This window comes from Pongo abelii, chromosome 6 (genome assembly GCF_028885655.2).
Source record: "Pongo abelii isolate AG06213 chromosome 6, NHGRI_mPonAbe1-v2.0_pri, whole genome shotgun sequence".
Classification (NCBI taxonomy): Eukaryota; Metazoa; Chordata; class Mammalia; order Primates; family Hominidae; genus Pongo; species Pongo abelii.
In genome coordinates this window covers 18,199,642-18,219,312 of record NC_071991.2, presented here as the reverse complement: position 1 = coordinate 18,219,312, position 19,671 = coordinate 18,199,642, and the positions used below count along the sequence as shown (strand labels likewise).

At 38.4% G+C, this 19,671-nt stretch overlaps 1 protein-coding gene across 13 annotated transcripts in view; it reads right to left on the bottom strand.

The window, feature by feature from the left end:
- The window catches only part of AUTS2 (activator of transcription and developmental regulator AUTS2), a 1,192,438-nt gene that overhangs the window by 649,011 nt on the left and 523,756 nt on the right, over positions 1-19,671 (bottom strand). For all 13 annotated transcript variants that reach the window (XM_054559157.2, XM_054559159.2, XM_054559150.2 and 10 more), the window contains one exon: positions 6,263-6,298. In XM_054559157.2, the coding sequence (XP_054415132.1) occupies positions 6,263-6,298 (36 nt within the window). The remainder of the gene's footprint in view (positions 1-6,262; positions 6,299-19,671) is intronic.

The window sequence follows — 19,671 nt, the reverse complement described above, 5'->3', positions numbered from 1 at the left end:
AATTAGTCCAAATGCCCTAATAATAACTGGATATCCTTCATGGACTTCTAGATAAAATTTAGATTTTCAAAAATATTTCCATTATAATAGATTTTTGTCAATATATTAATGACCAAAAATTAATTTACCTAGTGTTAATTACTAATAAATACAAAGATTAGGGTCTTTATTTGGGGGGAAGTGTTAAAATACTTAATGTTATTTATCTTAAATATAAGTACTTAACAAGTGATGAATGAACACTTGAATTACAAAATCCTTTCCTAGCATCACAGCAAGTACTGGCAAGTGGGGAAGAAGACTATTTCTTCTGCTTTGGATGGAGCTACCGTCAGCACCAGGTTGATGTATCTGTACTTCTGAAACTAAAACCCCTAAGAAATCTTATAAATAGTGATAGGTTCTCTGGAGAGCTCAAACCCTCTTATTTAAATACAGTGTGTTAACTGTACCTCAGGATAACCAAATACCTGTAGTTAATGTAGATGTTTCTCTTTACAGAATGATGGAACTGCAATATCACCATTTTGCAGCTCCTAACGAACACTGGGTCTAATCAATGGCTGTTAACATTAACAAAAATAAAGAACTAAATATGTGGCTCCTAATTAAAGCACACAACATGATCTATGAGGCATCCTTGCCAAAATCCAAACCTGAATCTGATCCTATCTAGCCACTGCTAGATCAGCTTATACAAGGTATTATATATAAGACAACCAGAAAATTTTGAAAGAGAAATCTTATAGAGATATGCAAATTCAAAGAATGAAAGGGCATCTGAGACTGGGATTATTTAAAAAAAATGAATTTTCAACCTCATTTATATATTTTTTCTTTTTCTTTTTTTTTTTTTTGAGATCTTGCTCTTGTCACCCAGGCTGGAGTGCAATGGCGCCATCCTGTCTCACTGCAACCTCTGCCTCCCAGGTTCAAGTGATTCTCCTGCCTCAGCCTCCCAAGCAGCTGGGATTACAGGTGCATGCCACCACGCCCAGTTAATTTTGGCATTTTTGGTAGAGAGACAGGGTTTCACCATGTTGGCCAGGCTGGTCTCGAACTCCTGACCTCAAGTGATCCACCCGCCTCAGTCTCCCAAAATGCTGGATTATAGGCACGAGCCACCGTGCCCAGCCCTCATTTATAAATTATAGAAATCTTTGTTGAAATTTGTGTAGTAACTTTTCATCTTCCTTGATGGCATCAGTTTTCTTGCAAACCAAGCAAAATTATTAATTTGAACGTTCTAATAAAAGAATTCACCCCCACAAAATAAATGAATACAATGTATCAGAAATATTTAAAAGTGGCTGGGCATGGTGGCATTTATAAAAATTACTATATTTTATAAATGGAAATACCACCACTGAAAATAGAATGCAAAGAGTAGAGTGATGTCTTTTGTTTCCAAAGTCAATATACTAGAGCAATGGGAAAATAATAAAAGCAAGATATTTTCTGGCAGTTATATCAAGATAAATGTTGCAGCCGCAAGCACCACTGGTGAGTATTATCTGGTGAAATGGGAAAATGGTTAAAAAGCAACTATGGTTAAACAAAATACCAAATCAGTTTTAGAAATTATACAGCCAGGCATGGTGGCTCACGCCTGTAATCTTAGCACTTTGGGAGGCCAAGGTGGGTAGATAGCTTGAGCCCAGGAGTTCAACAAGACCAGCCTTGGCAACACGGTAGAGCCCCATCTCTACAAAAAATACAAAAATTAGGCAGGTGTGGTGGCATGCACATTTACTCCCAGATACTGGCGAGGCTGAGGTGGGAGGATCACCTGAGCCCAGAAAGGCTGAGGCTGCAGTGAGCTGTGACTACACCACTGCACTATGGCCTGGGTGACACAGTGAGACCCTGTCAAAAAGAAAAAAGAAGTTATACAAAATAATAGCAAAGGAAAACAGGAGATATTTCAAGGGTTTATAGTCAAAAACTTAGAAAGGGGCAAAGAATATTCCCACTATGACCTTTATAACCCTGGATGGAAAGCTACAGGTCAATATTTTGCACCTACTGCCTGTTACCAGCAATACCTACACAACTTAAGTAATTCAACTGCACAGGAAAACAATAATTATACAAATCCCATTTGAAGATGTATACCACTACACAATTCCCCTTTACTAAATAATGCGGCAGTTTTAATCACTGAGTAGAAATGAGTTGTTTTCCCTGATAACTTTAAAGTATGTCAATTACTAGATGTGACCCAATTGAGGAAGATGAAAATTATTAGTTGAGAATCCTTAAGAGAAATTACTGGAGTTTACAAAAGCAGGATACAAGCTATTTGAGACTGTGGTTCTAAGACAGATTCAAACCTGGAAGAGCGCTGAAAATTATCCAGAGAAGGCAGAACATGTCACTTGGAAAAAAGTAAGGCTGTACTTCCCTTACAGCAGGAATCAAGTTCTGCCTGGCTGGTTAGTTGCCCCAAAAGTAGCTCCCAACTCCACATGGAGTCAAGTGCTATAAAGAATGAGTCCAGATCTTTCCTGTGATGACATACCAGACCACTGGCCAACATGAAATGTTCTCACTGGCATTTTCATTCTACTGATTTCAGTTACTGTGTTCATATATGCTAGGGCATCAATTTTTCTTTTTCTTATCAGAAAGGAGCAAATGTGATACAAGTTCATAAAAGTGGAATATATTGAACAGGTGTTCCTTCCCTCTCAGCCCAATCCTAAAAGCTGCTAAGCAGTCTTTAAAAGCTCTGAGTGCTTCAAATGCTTCTGAGGAAGAAAATACACGAGTAACTTTAACTGACAAATTACAGAGAACAACCATAATATGTGGACAGCTAATAGAACAGTTCATTCCAACATCGTCATGTTCATATAGAATCACAGAGGATGAATACCCTGTTTTATGTTCACATACAGAAAAAATGTATATAACTGATCAAATACAAAATCTGTGCTCCTGAGAAAGCTACAAGAAGAATATAATAAGAATAAAATACTCCTATCCTGCAGGGACAAATGATAAAACCTAGTTTGCACAACATTGCACAGCCACCTGATGAGACCAACTTTGCTCCATCACACACGATTGTGTGAATAACAGAAGGCAGTACTTATTATTTGGTAGTATAGAGTGATATTCTGTGTTCATTAAATATCTTATCTCATTTAATATTTGCAACACTAATAGGTAGGTATTGATAAGGAAATAGACTCAGAGACATAAAATAACCGGACCAAGGTCATACAAGTAGTCTTAAAAGATCATTCTGCCTCTAAGTTCTTAATTATACACTATGCATAATGAAACCTCAAATACATGTTTAAGGAGAAAATACAGCCTAAAATGTTTAAATTGAAAAGAAAATGTGTTCACTGCATTGACGTTTAAAAAAAAAAAAGAAAATCCTACACACACTCTAACAAGTTTTAGTACTCTTGCCAAAAAAGAAAAAAAAAAAGCAAATTGATTCCAACTAGTCTATACTTTCATTTATATTTAGAATATGAGCTGGGCATGAGTATGTAATGAATATATATGTGTGTCTCTCTGTGTGTATAACACCCACATTATTCAAAAGCTCCCAAAAATGTAGAAAGTTTGTTCCAATCCTTCTCTATTTTGTCTACTTTAAGAATTCTTTGCAATATGCTTATGTAAATACTGATTTTAGCTGCTGTTCTCATTTCTCAAATCTTCTGCTTCTAAACGGATTGGAAAAGTGACAGACCTAAGCAGACATCTTTGGAACACAAAACCAAGGAGATATAAACAAATACAACCAGATCAAAAACAAAGGCTTCTCCTTTAAACCCTTTAACGTATCACTACAGATAAAAGAACTGAAAGTAAAATATACCGGTTTTGGCTAAGGGTGTGTATGTGTGTGTGTGCATGCACACACACCTGCACATGTACATACTCAGGTGTCTATTTTATTAACATACACAATGAACAGCATCTTACCTCTGTTGACAAAAGCTCTAGAGTATAAAATAGAAACAAAGGAAGACTGTGAAGTTGGGGCTTGGGGAAGTGTTCAAGAAAACGGTTCTAGATTGTTAAAAGTGCCTTCAGCTTTCTTATACCAGAAGTCGTGTTATGGTTCAATTGCGCTAATAGCTCATGGACTCTGGACTCTGCAGGTGATTTCCCTCCATCCACATTTCAAAGACATGCTGAAGAGGAGTAAGGATAGACTTGAAAAATCACCATTTCACTTACCTGAAGCTGAGCCTTCTTTACAGACATAAGTAAAAAGCTATTATGACAGCACTAATGACAAAGCACAGTGTAAATAATATGTTGGCAAAGAACTAATGTAAGTTGTGCCCATATCATTTCCACTTAAAAGTATGAAACTCACCAGTGTGTAAGTTAGTATCTGAAATTATTACATGTGATACTATTGGAAAGAAAGTTGAAATAGAAGATACTTTTCATGAGGACTTGGCAACAATATCAATGGATTTTGCACTCTGATAACCTAACAATCACATTATTGGAAACACATCCTAGCAGGGCATTTTTGTCACAGTTGAAAGCTGAATATACATCTGGTATGTATCTTCTCCATGTAAGCTAATAATACCACAGACTTTTATGTAAGCAAAGTAAGTCTACCAGCAATTTTACCAAAATAAGAGAAAACTTTTATACTCATCCAATGTGCTGTAAAAGCCATTTTATTAATAGATATGTAATTAAAGACTCTTTAAATCATAAGAATATATTATTAGAGAATAAAAATAACCATTCTTGGAACTAGAGAGAAAAATAACTGCAAAAAGAATAATGAAAATCTCAATGTTTCTATAAATGACTTTCTTCTTTCAGGGTGATCCTACTGACAATAAAAAAAAAATACTAGAATGTTCAGTACAGAAGTGATCAAGGACTAAGGTAGTGGCTTTGGCCTTCTTTCTGCTGAAGAAAGCAAAGAGGGAGGCTTTAGCTTTTGGATGGAGAATAGATATCGCAGTCTCCAGATTTTACTTCCAGCATCTCAACCTACATCCAGCCTGTTGTGAAGAGATGCCAGATGGGGCTACGTCTGTTATTTCGACTGCTGAAGCAGGATACTGAATGTATCCTGCTTGTTTCTGTTAGCATGAATATTCAGCCACAATAAGTAGGAGCAAGGGTAAGTGTGCTAACTGTATTAAGCAGGTCCAAATCATCCTTATACTTTTTCTCCTATTATAGATTAAGACCAAAAAAAAGTCAACATCTAGAAAATGCCACTTTTGCTAAGCTTGGAAAGTATTCATTTATTAATGAAATGATGCTGGTTTCCATACATTTAATGTAAATGTATCGAGAGAAATACGTGGGCAGAAGAAAATCAGAGTAATTAGCATTGGAGAGAAAAGTTAAAAGCAACTAAAGTGAATTAGTAAATATTTTCCACTTTATTTGATTTTCATGATTTCACTATTTTCTCAGAAAATACTGAGGCATGACTGTATCAGTGTTCATCACTCAGAACACCAATTAGGTTCCTTTAAGGATCACAACAGACTTCTACATTGACATGTTATCCTATTGTACAAATAATGCTTATTTGTCAGTCTTTTTCATTTGTATCTTGAAAAGGATCACTAAATCCAGAAAGGAGAATTTCACTATAAATAAATATAATGAAGTGACAACTGCTGTTTGAGAATGAATTTTAGATTCATGATTATCACAATATTGTGATAATCCCTGAAGGGTCACCCCAGTGCCATCTTTCCCATAGGACAGAGAATAAGGTTCAGCAATAAACTTTGCATTTTAGCAAAAATAAGTATATTATTTTAATTATTGCTGAAAGAAAAACCTAAAGGCAAGCTACCCAGACTGTGAGGGAAAACATTCATTAAAAAATATCATCTCCATTCCCCGTCCTCCCCACCAAAAAAAGGCAACTCATTGTTACGAAGAGATGTATAATCTGAATTCCATCCCCCACATGACACTTCTTACTAAAAAAGGAATTGTGGAGAAATGGCACGAGCTAATCAGGGTTCCCTGTATCTCCTTACATGGCCAGGTAAGGAGCTAACGTCCTGGGTGTTAGGAACCAGGTATATACCTCGGACTTACTTAAGATCCCTAGGGCCCAGCAGGCTATGTCTTCTAAAAATAAAACAATTCCTAATAAAGAATGGAAATCAGTCTGTTCTTTAGGACTGAGAGAGAAATTCTCAGATTTTTTTTCATATCCCAATGAGCATTCATTATAGAAGGAAATCAATGCCAATGCAAGGCACATATGTGGAAGTTGAGATAGACTTACGAAGTAGCCTGTTCCCAAGCTGGAAGGAGCTGAACTCTGCAATAAAGCATAAAGACAAAAGTGGAAAATCAGCAATGGTTTTTAACACGTTCCAATCCACACAGCTCATTACCAGCCCTTTGCAGGCTTTTCATCACTACATCACATCACCAGTGTATGCTGCCCCTTGTCATCTGCTACTGATACAAACACCGTGTTGCTTAATTTTCCCCTTTACATCTCTCAACAACTCAGAGATGCTAACGTGCTATTTACTGAATTCCAAGCTTCTGCGGTGGATGTAATTGCCAATTTATTTGACAGGCAGCTGGGTAATGAATTAATGATGGCATTTCGCCCTGCACTGAGACTAAACAGACACACATCAGCTTGCCTCCCTGACTTGCTGACATTCAATGCCCTGGTCTCAAGCTACTCAGTTTTGTGGCCGCAAAGGGGCAGGCAAGAGGAAAAAGCCCAGACTGACTTGAAAATAAAAAGCCCAGTGGGTTTGGATGACTTTTCCAGTGTATGACCTACTTGCCAGTTTATTCCCTAAAGGCACCAGTTAGTACACACACAGTGCTTTTCAAAAATGAGACATTTTGTAAACGTAATTAGTAGACTAAAACACAAAGAATATGTGGGCCAAGAGGAGCAGTGAAAAGCACCATTTTTCTGAAGGGTTTAAGTCACAAGAATTACCAGTTTAGGCTGTCATAGTTCTGACACACAGGGAACTTAAAAATGTTAATTCTGAAAGGAATGCAGGGCATCACTTGTCTGGGAAAAGAAGCCAAAAAAAAAAAAAATGTATTTTAAACTTGCCTGAGATTCTGATTTTTGTTTCTTTTTTTCTCCTAAAACCTCTCTTTATAAATTATTTAATTTTTAGCATCCCCTTCCTCTTCGTGATTAAGCTTGAAATGAAGACAAAGCAAATGCTGAATAGGTCTTCAGGTCTCAGCTAAGCATCCCTGCACCAGCCAGGCTTCTTCCCTGATGAGCTTGGGTTGGGTATTATACTTTCCCAGGAGCAAAATGACCTCTGCCCTGATGCAACAGTTACTCTGTTCACTGCTAGCTCTTCTGCCTACATGTTCTGCCCCCTACTCTGGAAACTTCAGACAGCAGTAACCAGCTGGCTTTTTCATCATTGCTTCTTAGAGCTTCACACAATGACTTGCACACAGGATGCATTTAATAAGGACTTACTGAATGAATGTATAAACAAATGAATGGATGGATTATGTATAAGAAAAATGGCTCAGGAGAATTTGACATCTATAAAAATACAGCAGACGTGATTCTTCTTGATGCTAAGCTCTTTGAGGAGGAAATATGGTACTGTAACTATATCTACATCAAACAAGAACAGTATGCTTCAGGGCATTCCTAACTGCAGCTCCCAAAGCAAAACTTTCTTCATCTCAGCGTTTCACACAAGCTCAGGGGAATGAAGCACCATAGATGTGTGATCCTGCTCACTGGACTCAGTTTTTTAAAACCCTGCTGCATTCTTAATCCCATAAATGGTATGGAGGGAGATCCACAGTAGTCATGGAGACAACTTCCCATACCAGTAACTAGCCATATGACAGCATCACCTGTTTCCAGCACCCATAGCCTTCCATGCAGCAGCAGAAGAAAGCAAAAGCCAAGTTAGGTCTCCACCAGCTTGAAGTCATGCCCCTGGGAAGTAAACTCATTTTAGGATGAATCACTCAGAGAGACCATGGGATTTGTTTATTTCATTTCTTTCCCTTTCTGCAAATGTATTTTATCCCAGAAAGAGAAGTACTCCCACCAAACCCACTTCCCTACCCCCACATACATATCATCTTATTGTATACCAAAGAAAATTACATCCTTCAGGTCTCGGAAAGCTCTGTTATGCTCATTTTGCATATATATTGTACATTACTCAGGGAGCTGGGTGGAGAAGAGGGCTTTGTTGTGCATATTTGTTCTGGCTATTGTTTATGCAGGTCTGACTGAAAGAAGGAACAGTGGGTATCATTTCAATTTCTGATGTCAACATCAAATTACTTATTTAATTTCATGCCTGGCGAAGCATTGTATAGCTACACGCAGAATCATTTCACTTCATTTGTTATGCTGTGTTTTCGTGGCGATTGGCTTGCCTTCCAACTGACAGCTTTAATTACGACATGAATTTGATTGCACTGCCGAGGAATTAACATAATGCAACAAAGCATTTAAGCACCCTGCCTTATAACTCCCCTCCCCCAGACACGGGCACACACAAACACAGACACACGAGGGACCACAGACACAAGATCCTCATATACATTAAAGGTCCACTGGAATTTGTTTCAGCATTTGCTAGAAAGCATACAGAGTCTCATATCAGGAGCCATTCACATGTGCCAACCCACTGTACTCTTCTTTTTTTTTTTTTTGTTTTTTTTTTTTAAGGGAAAAGATGCATGGTATTCAGTTTTGATCTCAGGATTGGCAGAAAACACATGTGTAGAAAAACCCTCTTCTGATTGACTTTGCCAAATGTCCATGGCATTGACATTTCCTCCCCTCTTACACCCTTTCCACCACATTTTTCTTGGCTACTTGCCAACTCCCTTCAGTCGTAGCTGGAGAATTTCAACAGGAGTGACATCTATTAAATAAAGAGATTTCTGCTTGTCTAGTCCTACAACCCCAAGATTCTGACTACGGCCTTGTATTCAGTGAGATATTACACCTGGTCACCAACAGGACCCCACCATTAAACTATAGGTAACAGAAGTTACCAGCCACAGGGAAGTCAGAGTTTGGCTGAGGCTCACAACACGTATCATATATCCCTGAGATCTTGCATCCAAAAGGCCCAGTGAAGAGTCTCTGTCATGTATTTATAATCTAAAGTCTATATCTAAATATAGCTGCAAATATTTGGTAGCTTCAATAATTTTCCAAGAGAGAAAGTATGTGAACGCAGGCAACAACAGATCATGCTAAAAATAAAAAAAAGGAATGTTTAGAAACAGCGGTAATGTTGTTTGAAATGTGCTGTAAGTTACAGACAGATGTATATTTAGGGATTGGTACTGCTTTCTCATTTTAGAAGACACAGTCACCAAAGAAGAGACAGTCACCAAAAGGTAAAGAACCACAAAAGTAGACAGGTGATAATACCCTAACTATTGAACAATTTGACAAGACTCTTCTTTAATGATCAAGATCATGACTCACTGCAACCTCAAGCTCCTGGGCTCAAGTGATCCTCCTGCCTCAGCCTCCTGAGTAGCTGGGACTACAGGCGTGCAATACTATGCCCAGCTATTTTTTTTTTCCTAGAGATAGCATCTCACTATGTTGCCCAGGCTGGTCTCAAACTCCTGGCCTCAAGTGATCCTCTTGTGTCGGCTTCCCAAGTGTTGGGATTACAGGCATGAGGCCAAGCCTCCCCTGTAAATTTCCAATAAGAAGGGAGGGCTTCCATTTTTCTTGCTTGGAGACTTCAAGCAAAGTCTGTCCAAACTATATAGCAAAAGAGGCCACAGAATACTGAAAAGGCTGTGAGTCAAACTGAGACTTGAAAATTAAGAGGTTTTTTTAAAGAAAGAAACAGAAGTTTCCTTGGTTTCAAAAGCACGTGAAATAATATCCATTCACGTTTAGGCAAATACTTCTGCTGAAAAGGGCTTCATTCTTATTTCTTCAAGTGGTAGAGTTGCCATTTCATTCATATTTTCAATGCAGTAGGTAGAAATGAGAACTATTAAGAGGCTGAGAAAATAAGAATAGGAGAACATTTTAGCAGTTTGCATGAGAAGACAGAGATATGAGGAAATGCTAGCCAGCTGGCTATCTGATATGCAATTTCCAGGCTCATTATAAGCCATCTCCTGTTTAACATGGTCTTTTCATTCTGCTGGATTTTTTTTTCATATTTGACCACTGCTCCAGCAATCTCTGCAAACTACCCACCTCCATCTCATTATATTGTAAAGGAGAGCTTCCTTAGAAACACTCTCTTTGTCTCAATCTTCATGCTACCATGGGCTGCAGGAACATAATGGGATGCACAGTTGAAAGACATTTTCCAGGAGGGAGAATGTTGCTGCTGACATTCAAGTCGGCAAGTAGATATTCATTAAACGCTTGTTCTCCTCTTCTCACTTCCCCCCACTTGCCTTTCCTTCCATCTCTTCACTAAGCTATCATCGAAGCTACTCATTAAACTCATGAAGTTAACATTTCTGTTTTAACAGCATACCTACAATAAGGGATTTCAAAATTGATTATTCATCTAAAATAGATGTGCTCCATTCATTATAAATCCACACAGAGAGGCCATGGCTACTGTTACATCTCCCTGAGTACAGTCAGGACACATGTGTACTCCACCCCTACGTGACAATGTATGTTCTGACCCTAGGGCTAATTTAAATTGAATATTTTTAAATTCTTCCAAATCGCTAATTGTGTTCAACATCCCTGGCTACCCACCTTCATGTTATGCTTTTCTCTCGGGAGTAAAAATGAGAAGGACCATGCCAGGAATCACATGAACAAGTAAATTTCTTGCAAAGGTCACAAGACAAGCTCATTCACAGATCTTCCAGTAGTGTTTTAAAAACCTGAAATCTTAATCCAAAGAAACGTACCTTGAAGATTACTAATAGCCGACCACACACACACACACACACACACACACACACGATATATATATTTGAATGAGAAATAAGCATATAGTGTTGGAAGAAATCAAGTAAAAATGGAGCAACAACTTGATAAAAGCATCAGGTGTGAAAAATGCTATGTCACTTCCAACATCAATTATTCAACCTTCTGTTATGCCTACGTCAGGTTGTCACCAACTCTCATCTCAGCATTCTGGCTTCTACCTCTGATTTCATTCTTGCTCTCATCTTCATGGACAGTTCCTCATATCAAAGGCAAAATAAACATTTTTAAGTTAAGAACTACAACTCCAATCCTTTTAACATAGTCCAGTGGCTTTTAAGATAATAACCTGTCATGGATTAAGCAATGTCCCCCTGTTTATGTCTACCAGGAACCCCAGAGTGTGATTGTGGTGGTCAATTTTATGTTGCAACTTCACTGGGCCATGGGGTGCCCAGATATTTGGTCAAACATGATTCTGGGTGTTTCTGTGATGATGTTTTTAGATGAGTTGAACATTTAAATTGATATGCTGAGTAAACTGGATTGTCCTCCCTAAAATGGGTGAGACTTATCCAATCAGTTGAAGGTCTGAAAAGAACAAAAGGCTGACTCCCAGATAAGAGAGAATTCCTCTTGCCTGGCTTTGACCTGGGACATCAATTCTTTATTGTGCTTTCAGACACAATAAAAACATCAGCTCTTCACGAGTTTCAAACCTGCCAGCCTTGAGAGTAGAGTTATACTATAGGTTCTCTTGGGTCTCTGGCTTGCTGATTATAGATCTTGGGACTTGTCAGCCTCCAAAACTGAGCCAATTTCTCATAATAAATCATTTTCTACTGGTTCTGTTATCTTCTGCTGTGGTTCTGCTTCTGTGGAGAAGTCTAATACAATGACATAATTTGGATATAGGATCTTTTTAGATGTACCTAATTAAGGTCATACAGATTTAGGATGGGCTATAAATCCAATGGCTGCTGTAGAAACCATGTGAAAACTAAAGAAGAGACTGGAATGATGCATCTATAAGCCAAGAACACCAAGGATCACTAGGAGGCACCAGAGGCCAGGAGAAAAAAAAGGATTCTTCCCTAGAGCCCGCAGAGGTACATAGCCCTATAGACACACTGATGTTAAATTTCTAGCCTCCAGAACTGCAAGATAATAGATTTCTGTTGTTTCCAGCCATACAGTTTGTGGTCACTCATTAAAGCAGCCCAGGAAATTAATACAACACCCAGCCTCCTTAGCATGGGCTAGAAGTTATGTGTTCAGCCACTGTGCTACTTCACTCTACTCTAGCCACACAAGCCATTTTTCTTTCCCTCAAACACAACACGCTTCTGAATCATGGCCTCTAAGCTTGTTGTTCCTGTTGCCCAGAATGTTCTTCTCATAGATCTTCACTGTCTACCTTCTTTTCTTTATTTAGGCCTCAGTTTTAATGTCACCTACACAGAAAGGCCTTATCTAATCACACTAGTTAAAGTAGCAACAAACTCCCGCCCTTCATATTGTTTATGTCAGAAAACATTGTATTAGAAAGAACTGTAGCTATTTCTTCATAGATTTGTCTCTCCCACTAGAATGGAAACTTCATGAGGGCAGAGGCTTCATCTTGTTCTCCACTCAACCTCAAATGCCCAGACTATACCTGATGAATAAAAGAAATTTGATTGACATTTCTTGGCAACTGAAATACTGATATATCCAGGAGAATTCATAAATATATGGGACAGGAATGGAAAAAGGCATAAGCAAACTGTTAAGGGAAAGGAAAATGTGGCACAGATTCTTTTAAAAAGAGAGGAATAAAATACCAAGAATCCTTGTCAGGTCGAGATTAGATTTCCTAATCTAATTATAACAATGTGGGAAGCTCATTCATGGTAGTGGCTCAAGTCTGTTTCCTCCTTAACAGTAGCTGGTCAAACAACCTGGCATGGAATAAAACCTCAATAAAGATTTCAAGAGAGGGAGGGAGGGAGGGAAGGAAGGGAGGAAGAAAGAAAGAATAGGACAGATGCTGGCATGGGTGGATGAACAGTGGCACTGTGGGATAGACAAATCAATAAAAACCCAAAGACCAGGGGAGATTTGAAGTAGGAGAAGGGGTATCTCAAAAAGAAGCAGAAAAACTGTCTCAACTGTAAATAGCTACCAGAATAATAAGATTAGACAACTGTGTAGCATTAGATTCATAAGAATTTGATCCCTTTTCATTATTTTCTGAGATGTTTCAATTCCTTGAAAGATCTGAGCCCTTGAAAGGTGTTAAATATTTTTCTGTCTTCTCATAACTAACAACCCAACCCAAAATTCTTTCAGAGAGAAAGGTGAAAAGAGTCATATTCATATAGTCATTAAATAAAGCTTTAAAGAAGTTTATTTCCACAGTGTGTTAGGAAGTGTTTGGTAGAAGTGAGGTTGAGGCTGACATAAGGAAAAGAAAAACAAACAAAGAACAAAGAACAGAAATAAAATAGGCCAAGCATGGAGGCTCATGTGTATAATCCCAGAGCTTTGGAAGGAGGCTGAGGAGGGTGGATTACCTGAGGCCAGGAGCTCGAGACCAGCCTGGCCAACATGGCGAAACCCCATTTCTACTAAAAATACAAAAATTAGCCAAGCATGGTGGCACATGCGTATAGTCCCAGCTACTCGGGAGGCTGGGGCACAAGAAAAGTTTGAACCCAGGAGGTCAAGGTTGCAGTGAGCTGAGATCATGCCACTGCAATTCATTTTAAATAAATAAAAAGAATAAGCAAAGGTAGGAAATCTGAAAGTGCGAACAAGGCCAGGCACGGTGTCTTATGCCTGTAATCCAGCACTTTGGAAGTCCGAGGAGGGTGGATTGCCTGAGGTCAGGAGTTCGAGAGCAGCCTGGCCAACATGGTAAAACCCCATCTCTACTAAAAATTCAAAAATTAGCCAGGTGTGGTGGTGTATGCCTGTAATCCCAGCTACTTGGGAGGCTGAGGCAGGAGAATTGCTTGAACCCAGGAGGTGGAGGTTGCAGTGAGCCAAGATCGCACCATTGCACTCCACTCCATTCCACTCCAGCCTGGGCAACAGAGCAAGACTCCGTCTCAGCAGGGAAGAAAGGTCACATTCTTTGCCTAAGGTCACACACAATAACTAGAAGAACTTCTATTAAATCTTGGCCTGTTTTTAATAAATGCCCATTAACATTTCATAATTTGAGGCTTGTTTATTAAAAGTTTTTAAGTAAGTTTTGCTCCTAACTTTTGACAAACTTCCTCAATTACAAAATTCTGTGTAAGTTGGAAGCAATATTTTCCCCGTGAATAACTCATCGTAAACATTTATTAAATATATATTCAATTATTCCCCTTAACTCTTCCCTAGTGACTAATCTAAACAAGTTACTATGTCTCCTTGATGTGGACAATCTGAAAGTCCTTGTGGCCAATTATTCCCTCCCGGCAACATGGTCTGGGAATATATAATTTAGAAAAGAAAAGCATATTTTGGTTTTTCTTCTTTTTTTTAAGACAGAGTCTCACTCTGTCACCCAGGCTGGAGTGCAGTGGCACAATCTCTGCTCACTGCAACCTCTACCTCCCAAGTTCAAGCAATTCTCCTGCCTCAGCCTCCCAAGTATCTGTGCTCCACCACGTCCAGCTAATTTATTTGTAGTTTTAGTAGAGACGGGGTTTCACCATGTCGGTCAGGCTGATCTTGAACTCCTGACCTCAAGTGATCTACCTGCCTCAGCCTCCAAAAGTGCTGGGATTGCAGGAGTGAGCCACCATGCCTGGCCTCATATTTGGTGTTTTTAAGCTTTACGCATGAGTCAAATTATCCAGCTACACTGGAATTCTTTATTCTTATTCTTTAGGCCTAACCAATTCAAAAAAACAAAGCTAGAATAATATAGTATTTTGATTAGCCTCACTTGAGAGTAAGTCTCAACTGCCAAAGCTCCTAAAAATATCACTAAAATGGGTGAAAGGCTGACAGAAATTTTCATCTTAGCTGAAAAACGAGTCGGGGCATGATGGACTAATAGGGACTGAATGTATTCTCCCACCTCAAGTAACTAAAAAACTGGACAAAAGGTATGAAACAGGAGTTTTTAGAAATTGGGTAAGATAGAGTAAAGGACAATAATATTTGAGAGAAGAGAAAAAAGTAGGGTGACCCTTAAAATTTTCCCACCTTACTGCCTGCAGAGTTTTCATGCCACAGCATTGCGGGGTAGGAGGTGACCCAGGTGGAATCCCTCAGTCTTGAAGACAGAGTTGAGAATAAGGGGAGGCAAAGACAGCTGGAACTCCAAGGCAGAGGATAAGGAGGAGACAGCACCACAGAAAGCGAGAATCATGAAAGCTGCAGAAGATTCCCCTCTAGTTTCCACCTGATGACTAATCAGCACATCTGTGAGAGAAAAATACCCAAGGCAAGGAAAACAACCACTGGAAAGGAGGAGGAAGAACTTACAAAGCTCACACAAGGCAGGGAATAGTTTGTTTTCCCACAATCTACAGTGGAAAAACCTTGTAAGATGTTAGGCATTAGGCAAAGTACTCAGTCAGAATGGGGAAAAATTATCTTTAGACTAAAGGTTGTTCTGGTCTTGTCCAAGAAAGTACAAAAGCAAACATTAAAAACACAAACACACACACACACATCTCCAAATAACAAAATTGTATCCCGAAATGAGTAATGTTTATAGAAACCAGAAATACCCAGCACCCAATAAGGAAAATTTTATAATGTCTGGCATTAAATAAAAAATTGCCAGGCATACAAAGAAGCATGAAAATATGACCCATAGTCAGGAGAAAAAACAACCAATAGAAACAGGCCCAGAAATGGCACAGGTGACAAAATTAGTATACAAGGACAGTAAAAGCTGTAATAACTATTTTCCATATGTTCAATGAAGTGAAAGAAGAATAAGCATAATAAGAACTAATATGGGATTTTTAAAGAAAAAACAAAAACAAAAACCAGTAGTCATCTTTGACTCTACCTTCTCACTCTCTGATAGGCATTAAAGAAGACTGAAGCTGGGCTGGGTGCGGTGGCTCACGGCTGCAATCCCAGCACTTTGGGAGGCCAAGGCAGGCAGATCACGAGGTCAGGAGTTTGAGACCATCCTGGCCAACATGGTAAAACACCGTCTCTACTAAAAATACGAAAATTAGCTGGGCGTGGTGGCACATGCTTGTAATCCCAGCTACTCAGGGGACTGAGGCAGAAGAATCACTTGAACCAGGGAGTCGGAGGTTGCAGTGAGCCAAGATCATGCCACTGCATTCCAGCCTGGTGACAGAGAAAGACACCATCTCAGAAAAACAAATAAATAAAAAAAAGATTGAAGCTGGACCCCTTCCTTACACCATATACAAAAACCAACTCAAGATGGATTAAAGACAAGTGTAAAACCCAGAACTATAAAAACCCTGGAAGACAACCTAGGCAGTACAATGCTGCACATAGGAAAGGGCAAAGATTTCATGAGAAAGTCATCAAAAGCAATCACGACAAAAGGAAAAATGGGCAACTGGGAGCTAATTAAACTTAAGAGCTTCTGCACAGCAAAAGAAACTATCAACAGAGTAAACAGATAACCTACAGAATGGGAGAAAAATATTTGCAAACTATGCATCTGACAAAGGTCTAATATCAAACATCTATAAGGAGCTAAACAAATTTACAAGATAAAACCAAACAACTCCATTAAAAAGTGGGCAAAGAACATGAAGAGATACTTTTCAAAAGAAGACATATATGCAGCCAACAAGCCTGTACAAAAAAGGCTCAATATCACCGATCATCAGAGAAATGCAAATCAAAAACCACAATGAGATATCATCTCACCAGTCAAATGGCTATTATTAATATTAAAATGTCAAAAAACAACAGATGCTGGCAAGGTGGCAGAGAAAAGGGAACACTTATAAACTATCGGTGGGAGTGTAAATTAGTTCAACTATTGTGGAAAGCAATATGATGATTCCTCAAAAGCTAAAAGCATAACTACCATTTGACCCAGCAATCCCATTACTGGATATAAACCCAGAAGAATATAAATCATTCTACCATAACAACACATGCATGCAAATGTTCACTGCAGCACTATTCACAATAGCAAATACATGGACTCCACCTAAATGCCCATCAATGACAGATTGGATAAAGAAAATTTGGTATATGTAAACCACGAAATACTACATTGCCATAAAAAACAACAAGATCATGTCTTTTGCAGGAACATAGATAGTGCTGGAGGCTACCATCTTCAGCAAACTAATGTAGGAACAGAAAACCAACTACCGCATGTTTTCACTTATAAGTGGGAGCTAAATAATAAGAACTTATGAACACAGAGAGGGAAACAACAGACACTAGGGTCTGCTTGAGGGTGAAAGGTGGTAAAAGGGAAAGGAGTAGAAAAGATAACTATTGGGTACTGGGTGATGAAATAATTTGTACAACAAACCTCTGTGACATGAGTTTACCTATATTACAAACCTTCACATGTACCCCCAAAACTAAAATAAAAGTAAAAAATAAATTAATTGTTAATTCTCTTTCAAGCAAAAATGGGGCATCTTTATTCTTTAAAATATTGCGCAGGTAGGTGTTGCTTTGGTATCCAAAAGAATCATTCTGTGGGTTGGTTTGTTAAAAGCTTTCATCTCGGCTGAACATGGTGGCTCACGCCTGTAATCCCAGCGCTTTGGGAGGCCAAGGTGGGTGGATCACCTGAGGTCAGGAGTTTGAGACCAGCCTGGCCAACATGGTGAAACCCATCTCTACTAAAAATACAAAAAATTAGCTGGGCATGGTGGCGAGCACCTGTAATCCCAGCTACTCAGGAGGCTGAGGCAGGAGAATCGCTTGAACCCAGGAGGTGGAGGTTGCAGTGAGCCAAGATCGTGCTGCTACACTCCAGCCTGAGAAATAAGAGCGAAACTCTGTGTCAAGGGGAAAAAAAAAAAAAAAGCTTTCATCTCAGCAGATTTCAGATTGCCATAGTGCTTGACACAGGACTCTGCAGCCTCAGACCTGCACATGAGTGAGGGAAATGTGACTAGGGATCTCAAAACATTTCATTAAATGTCCACGTTTTGGGTCATTTTTCTTTCTTTCCTTTTTAGTAATGTTGCAAAAAGTGTGAATTTTTATAATTAATGAACAATATGCCTACTATATGCCCACAAATTTTTTTCATAATTTTAAAATATAATAAACAATATGAATTGGAAGTGTTTCATTGACTGGCTTGACATAAGACTGACAGGATTTTATAATGTCTGGCATCCAATAAAAAATTGCCAGGCACACAAAGAAGCGGGAAAATATGACCCATAACGAAGAGAAAAAACAACCAATAGAAACAGGACCAGAAATGACACAGGTGACACAATTAGTAGACGAGGATGGTAAAAGTTATAACTATTTTCCATATTTTCAACGAAGTGAAAGCAGAATAAGCATTATTACAGCCCTAATTATTTTTACATTTTTAACAGATCATTTTTTAATTGTGTAATTCAGTGGCATTAATTACATTCAAAACATTGAGCAACTGTCATGACTATCTATTTCCAAAACATTGTTATCATCCCCAAAAAGAAACTCTGTAACTGACAAGCAATAGCTTTCCTCCCTCCCACTCTCCATCCCCCAAATTCCTGGTAAGTTCTATTCTACTTTATGTCTCTATGAATTTGCCTATTCTAGATACCTCATATAAGTGGAATCATACAATATTTGTCCTTCTTTGTCTTGCTTTTATTTAGCATGATATTTTTAAAGTTCATCCATATCGTAGTATATATTACAATGCCAATCTTTTTTATGGCTGAGTATATTCCATTGTGTGCCTATCAGCCAAGCTGTCACGTTTTGTTTATCAATTCATTTGTTGAGAAACACATGGGTTGCTTCTACTTTTTGGCTACTGTAAATAATGCTGCAGTGAACACTGGCTTACAAGTCTCTGTTTAAGTTCATGTTTTCCATTCTTTGGGGTATATACCTAAAAGTGAAATTGCTGGGTCATATGGTAATTATATGTTTCAGCTTTTTAAGGACTGCCAAGCTGTTGTCTACAGTGGCTGCGTCATTTTACATTCCCACCAGTAATGTATGAATATTCCAACTTTTCCATATCTTTGCCAACACTTCTTATTTTTCATTCTCTTTTTAAAAGCATAACCATCCTACTAGGTATAAAATGATAATCTCGTTATAGTTTTAATTTGCATTTCTCTAATACCTAATGATTTTCAGCATTTTTCAAGTACCTCTTCTTTGTACTTCTTTGTAGAAATATTTCTCAAATTCGTTGCCCATTTTTGCTTAGGTTATCTTTTTATTATTGAGTTGTAGTTCTTTACACATACTGTAGAGTAAATGCCACTTATATGATCTGCAAATCTTTTCCCCATTTTGTAGGCTGTCTTTTTACTTTCTTGATAATGCTCTTTGGTGTGCAGAAGTTTTTAATTTTGATGAAGTCCAATTTATTTTCTCTTTTGTTGTATATGCTTTTGGTGTCATATCTAATAAGCCACTGCCAAATTGAAGGTCATGAAGATTTACCTGTATATTTTCTTCTAAGAGTTTTATGGTGTTCACATTTATATTTTGGTCATTGATTCATTTTGAGTTTATTTTTGTACATAGTGAGATGTAGGAGTCCAACTTCATTCTTTTGCACATAGAAATCCAGTAGTCTCAACACCATCTGTTGAAGAGAAAATTCTTTCCCCATTGAAGTGTCTTGGCACTCTTGT